Here is an 11,124-nt window from a genome sequence, read left to right on the forward strand (position 1 = left end):
AACACTCGTAAAACAATCAATGTGATTCATCATATCAGCAAGAGAAAAACCAAGAACCATATGATCCTCTCATTTGATGCAGAGAAAGCATTTGACAAAATACAGCATCCATTCCTGATCAAAACTCTTCAGAGTGTAGGGATACAGGGAAATTTCCTCAACATCTTAAAAGCCATCTACGAAAAGCCCACAGCAAATATCATTCTCAATGGGGAAGCACTGGGAGCCTTTCCCCTAAGATCAGGAACAAGACAGGGATGTCCACTCTCACCACTGCTATTCAACATAGTACTGGAAGTCCTAGCCTCAGCAATCAGACAACAAAAAGACATTAAAGGCATTCAAATTGGCAAAGAAGAAGTCAAACTCTCCCTCTTCGCCGATGACATGATACTCTACATAGAAAACCCAAAAGCCTCCACCCCAAGATTGCTAGAACTCATACAGCAATTTGGTAGCATGGCAGGATACAAAATCAATGCCCAGAAATCAATGGCATTTCTATACGCTAACAATGAGACTGAAGAAAGAGAAATTAAGGAGTCAATCCCATTTACAATTGCACCCAAAAGCCTAAGATACCTAGGAATAAACCTCACCAAAGAGCTAAAAGATCTATACCCTAAAAACTATAGAACACTTCTGAAAGAAATTGAGGAAGACACAAAGAGATGGAAAAATAGTCCATGCTCATGGATTGGCAGAATTAATATTGTGAAAATGTCAATGTTACCCAGGGCAATTTACACGTTTAATGCAATCCCTATCAAAATACCATGGACTTTCTTCAGAGAGTTAGAACAAATTATTTTAAGATTTGTGTGGAAGCAGAAAAGACCCCGAAGAGCCAGGGTAATTTTAAAAAAGAAAACCAGGGATCCCTGAGTGGCGCAGCGGTTTAGCGCCTGCCTTTGGCTCAGGGCGGGATCCTGGAGACCCGGGATCGAATCCCACGTCGGGCTCCCGGTGCATGGAGCCTGCTTCTCCCTCTGCCTATGTCTCTGCCTCTCTCTCTCTCTCTCTCTCTGTGTGACTATCATAAATAAATAAATTAATTAAAAAAAAAAAAAAGAAAACCATATCTGGGGGCATCACAATGCCAGATTTCAGGTTGTGCTACAAAGCTGTGGTCATCAAGACAGTGTGGTACTGGCACAAAAACAGACACATAGATCAATGGAACAGAATAGAGAACCCAGAAGTAGACCCTCAACTTTATGGTCAACTAATATTCGACAAAGGAGGAAAGACTATGCACTGGAAGAAAGACCATCTCTTCAGTAAATGGTGCTGGGGAAATTGGACATCCACATGCAGGAGAATGAAACTAGACCACTCTCTTGCACCATACACTAAGATAAACTCAAAATGGATGAAAGATCTAAATGTGAGACAAGATTCCATCAAAATCCTGGAGGAGAACACAGGCAACAGCCTTTTTGAACTTGGCCACAGTAACTTCTTGCAAGATACATCCACGAAGGCAAAAGAAACAAAAGCAAAAATGAGCTATTGGGACTTCGTCAAGATAAGAAGCTTTTGCACAGCAAAGGATACAGTCAGCAAAACTAAAAGACAACCTACAGAATGGGAGAAGATATTTGCAAATGACGTATCAGATAAAGGGCTAGTTTCCAAGATCTATAAAGAACTTCTTAAACTCAACACCAAAGAAACAAACAATCCAATCATGAAATGGGCAAAAGACATGAAGAGAAATCTCACAGAGGAAGACATAGACATGGCCAACATGCACATGAGAAAATGCTCTGCATCACTTGAAATCAAAACCACAATGAGATACCACCTCACACCAGTGAGAATGGGGAAGATTAACAAGGCAGGAAACCACAAATGTTGGAGAGGATGCGGAGAAAGGGGAACCCTCTTACACTGTTGGTGGGAATGTGAACTGGTGCAGCCACTCTGGAAAACTGTGTGGAGGTTCCTCAAAGAGTTAAAAATAGACCTGCCTTACGACCCAGCAATTGCACTGTTGGAGATTTACCCCAAAGATACAGATGCAATGAAACACCGGGGACCTGCACCCCGATGTTTCTAGCAGCAATGTCCACAATAGCCAAACTGTGGAAGGAGCCTCGGTGTCCATCGAAAGATGAATGGATAGAGAAGACGTGGTTTATGTATACAATGGAATATTACTCAGCCATTAGAAACGACAAATACGCACCATTTGCTTCAACGTGGATGGAACTGGAGGGTATTATGCTGAGTGAAGTAAGTCAGTCGGAGAAAGACAGTGTATGTTCTCATTCATTTGGGGAATATAAATAATAGTGAAAGGGAATATAAGGGAAGGGAGAAGAAATGTGTGGGAAATATCAGAAAGGGAGACAGAACATGAAGACTCCTAACTCTGGGAAACGAACTAGGGGTGGTGGAAGCGGAGGAGGGCGGGGGGTGGGGATGAATGGATGACGGGCACTGAGGGGGGCACTTGATGGGAAGAGCACTGGGTGTTATTCTGTATGTTGGTAAATTGAACACCAATAAAAAGTTAATTTATTTAAAAAAAAAAAGAAGAATATAAGAAATAGTGCAGAGGGCCATAAGGGAAGGAGGAGAAACTGAGTGGGGAACAATCAGAGAGGAAGACAAACCATGAGAGACTCTTAACTCTGGGAAACAAACTGAAGGCTGCTGAAGCAGTGGAGGGTGGGGGGATGGGAAAACTGAGTGATGGACATTAATGAGGGCAAGTGATGTGATGAGCACTGGGTGTTACACACAACTGATGAGTTATTGCAAACTGCATCTGAAACTAATGATATACTTTATCTTCACAAATTGAACATAAATAAAAAGAAAGGATTATGTTGCATGAAAGGAGCCAGAAATAAAATATATTATTTTATGCTGTATGATTCCATTTGTAAAAGTTCAAACAAGCCAAACTCAGCCAAGATGGTAGGATCTGGAAAGAGGCTCCTCACCTGTGACATGGAGGTGAGAGTTGCCATTTCATAGGTTGTTGTGATAACCAAATAAGAAAGTGAGGACACTCAGCCATTAGAAAGCACGAATACCTACCATTTGCTTCAACGTGGGTGGAACTGGAGGGTATTATGCTGAGTGAAGTAAGTCAATTAGAGAAGGACAAACATTATATGGTTTCACTCATACAGGGAATATAAGAAATAGTGAAAAGGATTATAAGGAAAAGGAGGGGGAATGAGTGGGAAAAATTAGAGAGGGTGACAAAACATGAGAGACTCCTTACTCTGGGAAACAATAAAGGGTAGTAGAAGGGGTGGTAGGCAAGGGGGATAGGGTAACTTGGTGATGGGCACTGAGGAGGGCACTTGACGGAATGAGCACTGGGTGTTACACTATATGTTGGCAAATCGAACTTCAATTAAAAAAAAGAAAAGAAAGTAAGGACAGCATGCCCATGAAAGACACCCACTCAACCCTCAATGACATTAGATTTGCAGAACTGGATGTTTCTGGCTTCTCTCTTGCATGAGAAATTCACCACTTTTACCACTGTACCTCCACTTTCCCTTCTCTCTTAAGCCACTCAGGTGAATTTGAGGTTCTTATTTGTGTGTTTACTCTTCCCCTTTGGAAATCATCTCTCAAGTTTCCATTATAAGTGTGCTGGTGGGTCTGATCCCTGAGGAGGTTCTCAGCCTTCATCTGCTCCCCATTTCTGGTCCAGTGTATACCTATTTTGCTCAACTATGAGTCACATGAGGGAAGACACTGTCTCATTCCTCCAGCAGTGAGCACATGGGAGGCTCGGGAACTCTCTGTGAAATAAAGAGTTCGTACAGCTAGTCCAGACTGCTGTCCTTGGAAAGGCCCACTTGTAAAGTTGGCCTTGGTTGGAGCTTGGGAACTTGGATTGCCAACAGTTCCCTACACTGATACAATCCTGTCCCTAAGTGATGAGAGGACCTCATTGTGTCTATACTGTTTATACAGTGTGATTTATGCTGAATACCTGCTTTCCTTCTGGGAGCCTAAAGTTTGGACATCTCCTAGGCAGAGGGTTGCCTAGTGCAGCTCCAGGGAAAACCTGCGGCATTGAATCTCTAAAGAGAATCTCTTCTCTGGGAAACATATTTCAACGTGTTATCACAACTCACTTTTGGGGAACTAAGTGCACCAGGAAAGCACTCTGGAAACCTACACCTAGTTCCTGAAACTTCTCCACATTAGCCTTTTTCTTTTGTTGATTTTGTCTTGTACCTTTTCACTGTAATTAAGGCACAGCTGCGAGTACAACTAACTGCGCTGAAATCCTGAGGGTCCCTCTACTGAGTTTCTGGACTGGTGAACTTGGGGACTTCAGCCACACTCACAAAAATGTGTAAGTCACAGAGAGTATGGGGAAGAAACAGAGCCCCTGGAAGCTCAGGCCAGAGCTCAGGATGTACCTGAAACTAAGCGCCTCAGAGACATGCACTGAAGTAGAAGAACTATGAGTTTCCTCCAAAGAGTTGATATCCTTCTGTTCAAATTGCATCAGCCCCCTGAGTGAGTGTGTGAGTGTATACATGAATGTATGTGAGTGCGTATGTGAGTGTGCATGTGTGCATGAGTGAGAGCAGGTGTGTGGAGACCTTGCCAAGAGGAATGAGGCCTTGCAGAAGTCTAATAGAAAGTGCACAGTTGGCATCTAAGTTTTCATCAAAGATCTTTGCACTAATGCATTCAAGCCTCCAGACAAGAATTATTCCAGAGTTGGTAATAGTTCATCCAGGGCACAGTGTACATCAAAAAGTCACAAATGAAACTCTGTGGAAAGAGAAAGAAAACAGTTCTCAGGGAAATATTTTTGAAGATGAACAAAAGGCTCCTGCCCCCCAACAAGCCTTTATCTGGGAAATCTGGACCAGTCACTGTGTCTGGATAACGACCACATGGGTGGGGAGGGGAATCTGCTCATAGTCACATGATGGGGGTGGGGTGGGGCCAACCTGAACAGGGATGTCACCTTGGGCGCCCCCTACTCAGTCACTTAGGATGTGGAACAGGTGCACCTGGAGCCTATAGCCCAGCGGGACACTGGGATGAAGTCCGGGCAGGACAGCCTGGGACAGAGGCATTGCCCACTGCCTCAAGTCCTTTTGCTTCTGGTAGACTTTGTGTCTGCCAGCTTCTGGGTGGCAGCACCAGGAGGGACTGGGAAAAGCCAGAAAACATAGGCAGAGGTTGGAAGACAAAAAGGAAACTAGACAATCCCCAAGGACCTTGAGAGCATGAGCTGAGATCAGAGTGAAGCCCAAGGGAAAGTAAACTACTTCCCACTGAGGGCTGGGGTAAAACTGCCAGGGAAGGAGACTGGAGGACTGTGGCCAGAGCTATGACTGCTCAGGGTAGAGAGACTGCCTAATTAGAGAGCCTTCCCCCCCCACCCCCCACTTCTGGGTACCTCTAATGGCATCAGGCAGCTCTAAAGCCCATATCCACACAGCTAGAAAAATTGTCAATGTCCAGTTTTGGTCTACTTTTTAAAAGTTTACTTTTCCCCATTTGATCACAAGTCCCGACTCAAGTGACTGCCACCACACACCTTTTTCAGCTTGTTTTTGCTTTGAATGGGGCATGAATTTTTTGTTGTGCTATTCCTCTTGCATTTGGTCCGGCTAATCTTCACAGTTACCATATACTCCACTCCAGTCGTCAGCTACCAAGAAACAGTGGCACTGTTAGCATTGACTCCAAGTATCCAGTTGCTGACTCTCACCCGGAAAATCTAGAAGATGAAGACTAAGGAACCACAATACCTGTTCTCAGAGCTCATCCACTAAAAGCATGGCTCCCACTTTGCCTCCCAGCTGGAGAATGGACAGTGACAGTTGAGGCCACTAGTCAGTCCCCAGCATGTGCAGAGCCCTTCCCCTTGGTCTGGACTAGCTTCATTTCTGCAAGCCACAGATGGCTTCTCACCCATCTCCCTTCCATACTCAGGATGAAGGATTGGCAAATCATGGAACTTGGCTGCCCGGCAGCCCCAGGATACCCTATATCTGTACACATAATCCTCAGAATGTATAAGGGTGCATCCTGTCCCTCAACTTCATCCATGTCCTCCCTCCCTACTCTCCTTCCCAACCAACCTGATGGAAAGCAGTTTACCAACACAGCTAAAAAAACACAGGCTTAGAAACTGAATTGCTTTGGGGCATTCATTTCCCTTCTACTAACACTGAGCCCTAGAGCAAATCCCCGGCAATCTCCTTTTCTTCAACTACAGAGTTGTGGGCGCTTGACGGGATGAGCACTGGGTGTTATTCTATATGTTGGCAAATTGAACACCAATAAAAAATAAATTTATAAACAAAACAAAACAAAACAAAAACAAAAACAAAAAAAACCTACAGAGTCCAGATAACAATTGTACCTGCTCAAGGAGTTGTTCATGGGCTAAAGAGAAGCAGGCATCTCACTAAAGCAAATTTAAAATAACTTATTATGAATTATTAAATGTTTTAGCAAAATGTGGGGAACATCACTCTGAAGCAGATATGGAGTCAGGAAAGCAACAGAGCAGAAGACAGAAGAATTGTGCTCGAGTTCTGGCTTTTTCCCCTGCCAACTCTATCTTCTTGGCTAAGCCCTGCCACCCCCCTGACTCAGTTTCCTCATCTAGAGAATGGGGAGACTAGTGCCAATTTCCTCCTGGGGTGTATGCAAACAGTGAATGCATAAACCATGGAGAACCTACACCAAAGCAATTCCAGGCTGTTGGGATCTGTCTTCTTGTGCTCATGTTCAAGTGCCAGGTTCTGAGGACTCTAAGGGCAGGAAAGCTCTTTGTAGCCGGGGGAATCCACACCTTCAAGTGAAACTCCAGCAAATGCTTTGATGATTCTGTTGGAAACAGCTGGGTCCCTCAAGTCGACATGAAGGAGGGGAGGGGAGAAGCTCCTGGAAGTCCCATACTTCCTTGTCCCAATGTCAGATACAACCAAAGGCAAAGGCTTGATACTCTCCCTAGTAGCAAAGCAGTAGAGGGAGAGAGTGCCCACATTGCCCCCTGGAGGAAAATGCCCCTGGAAAAGCTCAGGGTGGTTGCAGGGAAGGAAGCCTGAGGGCTGTATCACCATCCTGGTCCCAGCATCCGCCACCTGAAGAACCTCAGGATGCAGGGCTCCAAGCTCTTCATCAAAGGAGAGTTACATCCAGGCATTGGCATCTTACAGGGCTTTCACACTGACCTTCAGCACACTCCATAGGTATGAAAAGTCGAAAACACTGGCATTCCAGTGTGCAAAGTGTTTGCTTATTCATTATTAGACTGGATTGCTAGATAGTAAGAGGAATCATCATAGTAACACAAGTATTTTCCCTAGTGCTGCTTCACTGTTATTCTGCCCACTTGGTGGTAAGGAAACAGGCCTGGATGGCGCTTGACATAGATCTCACAATTAAAGAGACCTGGAACCTGGGTGCAGCAGCCTGTCAGGCCCACCTCCTACACCCCTCTGTGAGTTGTTGATGGATACAACCACTTGGCAAAAGGACCCAGCCACCCAGAGTCACACACATTCTGTGCTTCTATCCATTTGAATGACAACAAAAGCTCATTCATAAACTATTCTTTTAGAGTTAACTGTGAATGATTATAGACTGATTCTACAAGACATGTCTCCTGGGATTCTCAGATTCACCTTTGTGAGCACTAACCTGGGAGAACAGAGCAACTTGGCAAGAACTTTGGTTGACAGCCGCCACCTCGTGGCCAAGTCACCTCAGTGTCCCTGGGCCTGATGGGCCCCCATCTTGGGACAAGAGTATGTGATGGAGCCGGGGACAGGCTGATGTCCACACACTGTGATGTCAGGCCTGCTTTGTGTCACACTAACATTGCCTGCCCCTCTCTACTCCCCACCCGTGCTGGTTTCTCCTGTTCCCACTGCCTCCCTCTCTCCATCAGAGATCTTTTCTCCTGTCATTTGTGGTTTGTTGTTTTTTCCAAATCAGGTTAATTGAACTAAAATGTGCTATTGCCTCTGACCTAACTTAGATATAGTTTACTAGGTAAACTTGGGGGGAAGCTGGACCCACAACAGTAGTTTTCAAACAACTTTTCTTTCCTCCGTTGTCCTCAACTGATTCATTTCAGAGAAACTTTGTATGTAAAACACATAAAAGAGATAATCTGGTTGAAGTCTGTTTCTCACTCCCTTCTCCCCTTTGCCCAAATAAACCCCTGTGCAATTCCAGATTTCTGTATAATACAGCTAGAAAGTCCAGACTTTACATCCCTGGACATTGAAAAATTATGTCAAGTGGGAATCCATAGAGAACATTTGTATTTTGCCAAAGCAAACCATTTAAGGAAACAAAATCATTCTCATTTGTTGTCACTCCGGTAGGACTAATTTCAGAACAAAAGGCAATTCTTCCCAAGAAATAACAGTTGAGAAACTCAGAGGCTATGTTTCCTTCAGACCAAGAGTAACACAGTTAGGGTTTCATTCCTGTCATTGGGCTAGCATTTCAAAAGCATAGCTAAGGCAAGTCTGGAGTCCAAACCATCCAAACCATGCTCATCCCAAGTGAAGCCTCCCCCCAGTTGTGAAACCATCACTTGGTTCTCTCTGGGAACCATACCATATTCCTGCATGTCCAAGTGGGTACTGCACACATCCAGAGAAACTGAGGCACAAACCTGCATCTGACTTTGAAGTAGCTTGTCGACTTGAAATAAGTAGGTGTCATTGCTAGCATTGTTGTATTTTTCAATGAAGAATTGGAGTGTTGAATTCATGTTTGTCTCACTCGTGGACTTCTCTTGAAAGCCTTCCCACCTTTGAAAATGACCTAGCCTGGCTGCCAGGACCAGGACAGCCAACAGCAACAGAGGGTTCCTACGGCATCCAACTCCCATCTTGCAGCCTCGAAAACCTCCTCCACTGCACCTGCCAGGACAGGATTGGGACCAGACTGCAGCTCATTCACCCTCTGCAGTGGCCCTTGCCCAATGGGTTTGCCCAGGTTAGGCAGAGATTGAGACCCCAGACTCATCCTTTCAAGGATCTGCCCACAATTTGACTGAAGAACCAACCCAGGAAATCTCAACTCAGGTTGAGCTCAACTCTTTCAGGTCCAAACATTTTCCAATTTTATGATACCCACTTGATTCTTAGATTATCCAGGCAAGCATGATTTCTAAACACCTGCCAAGATGGCAACCTCTTCCTGCCTTCATATCTATCAAGGAGAAAGTCCCCAGAACAGAGCTTTATAGTGCTGTGCATAAGTATATTGGACAAAGAAGTGCCATTTGCCATTTGTGGGAATTGGGGAAAGCTTATGGAAAAGGTATTACTTGAACTGGGATATGAGAATCAGGGACATGGACAGGGCTGATACATTCTACTTACCTATTGTGGGTTCTACCTGTCTAACCCAGCCATCAACTATTCCCTGTTCCTCCTTTAAAGATAGGTTCTCTATGCACCTGCCACCTTTTGCACCACAGATTTCTGCCTGCTGGATCCCACTGTACCTGCAGGCCCTGGCAGTAGCTCTTGCTATTTTGGTGTGACCCCAGCAGACCTTTGTGAGGTAATATAAGCCTCTCTGTGAAGGGGGAGTGTGAATAAACTCTGATCCTTACTCAGAAATTAATCCTGAAGACCTCTGAAGGTTAGGTGCTGCTTATCTTGGGCAGGAAAAATTCTCCCCAACCCTCTTTGGGTCTCTGGCTCAGCCTAAGAATTAAACTAACAGGAGAAAAGTATACAGGTTTTATTGATGTTTTATATATGGATGGGATCCTTCACAAGAGAATGAAGATGTGTCTAGCACAAGAAGCTTATTAACCTTGTAGACAAAGAAACAATAAATGTGTGAAGAATTGACAAGACAACTGGGTTTTGACTATGGGTAATGGTGAAGAAGTAGTAAGGTTTGATTATACAGCCTTATCCCCCATCTCTGGGGATAAAATGTCGTCCCCCATCCTCCTGGTACATGGAAAGTACCTTTAGCATGGGAAATTTGTCTTGTGTTTTCAGGGAAGAAGGGCTCAGGTTGGGAGGGTCGGTGATCAGAGTGCCCTTCCTGCTTCACAGTTTTCTCAGACTCCTCTGGCTTAAGATCTTCAATGTGCTAAGGTGACATATTTAGGGGTAGCCTGTCTTGAATTCATCACCTGCACCCAGAAGCCTATAATAGCTCCCCATTTTAAAAACTTTTGTTAAAGTGGGATCCTAAATGGGGTCCCACAGCAGAAAAAAAGTTAGTGGGACAATTAATGAAATGTGAATCAAGTCTATAAATCAGTTCATAGCACTGCACCAATGTTAATTTCTTAATTTTTTCTATTGCTCTGTAATTACATGAGATGCTAACATTTGGGAAAGTGGGGTGAATATTTGATGCTATTTTTGTAGCCTTTTTTTGTAAGTCTTTATTTCAAAATAAAGGTTAATTTAAAAAAATTATTTAAATTCAATTTAGTTAACATTAGTGTGTTACAAGTTTCAGGGATAGAATTTAGTGATTCATCAGTTGCATACAGTACTCAATGCTCATTACATCATGTGCCCTTCTTAGTGCATCACCCAATTACCCCATCCCCCCACCTACCTCCCCTCCAGGAGCCCTCAATTTGTTTCCTAGAGTTAAGAGTCTCTTATGGTTTTCTTCCTCTCTGTTTTCATCTTATTTTATTTTTCCTTCCCTTCTTCTATGTTCATCTGTTTTGTCTCTTAAATTCCACAAAATAAAAGTTAAAATGTTCAAAAATAAATAGGAAGCAGCACACATGCAGCACCACCTTGCAATCCAACTCTCCCAGGTTCAGATCTCTTGCTTGGTGACTCAGAGAGAGACAGTTCATCTCTGAGCCTCAGTTTCTTCATCTATAATATGAGAATGGGAAAAACTACTAATCTTAGTTTGTGATGGAAACTAAATCCATGTGTGAAACAACCTGTTCCCAGGTCAGGCATCGGTCAGTGCTCAGAAACATCCTCTGGGTGATTCTTTCAAGACTCTGAACCCACATGCTGAAGCCTGTGTTCTGTCAGACCCCAGGCCTCCCTCCAGTGTGAAAATCCTATTAGGACCTGTCCCTCAGAACTTGCCTGTAGAATTTGTCCAGCTGATGGAAGTGGCTACTTTAGAACACCCTGAACT

General features: G+C 44.0%; 1 protein-coding gene across 2 annotated transcripts; it reads right to left on the minus strand.

Annotated features, from left to right (window-relative positions):
- Window positions 1-4,646: 4,646 nt before the first annotated feature.
- Window positions 4,647-9,513, minus strand: CSTL1 (cystatin like 1). Of its 2 annotated transcripts, none has more exons than XM_077871943.1 (4): window positions 9,363-9,513; window positions 8,648-8,891; window positions 5,543-5,656; window positions 4,647-4,764 (listed from the first exon to the last, which is right to left on the minus strand). In XM_077871943.1, the coding sequence occupies exons 2-4, from the start codon at window positions 8,864-8,866 to the stop codon at window positions 4,681-4,683; spliced, it is 417 nt and encodes a 138-aa protein (XP_077728069.1). In that variant the 5' UTR covers window positions 8,867-8,891; window positions 9,363-9,513; the 3' UTR covers window positions 4,647-4,680. The 2 variants fall into 2 exon arrangements, with proteins under 2 accessions (XP_077728069.1, XP_077728068.1); XM_077871942.1 differs by having other exon boundaries at window positions 8,648-8,897.
- Between the last annotated feature and the right edge of the window lie 1,611 nt (window positions 9,514-11,124).

This window comes from Canis aureus, chromosome 26 (genome assembly GCF_053574225.1).
Source record: "Canis aureus isolate CA01 chromosome 26, VMU_Caureus_v.1.0, whole genome shotgun sequence".
Lineage (NCBI taxonomy): Eukaryota > Metazoa > Chordata > Mammalia > Carnivora > Canidae > Canis > Canis aureus.

Coding starts and splice junctions, on each gene's coding strand:
- CSTL1 (XM_077871943.1), bottom strand. CDS start 8,866: ATGGGAGTTGGATGCCGTAGGAACCCTCTGTTGCTGTTGGCTGTCCTG. Junction 5,657..8,647: donor TACTTCAAAGTCAGATGCAG/GTTTGTGCCTCA, acceptor GTTTCTTGGTAG/CTGACGACTGGAGTGGAGTA. Junction 4,765..5,542: donor GCAAAAACAAGCTGAAAAAG/GTGTGTGGTGGC, acceptor CTCTTTCCACAG/AGTTTCATTTGTGACTTTTT.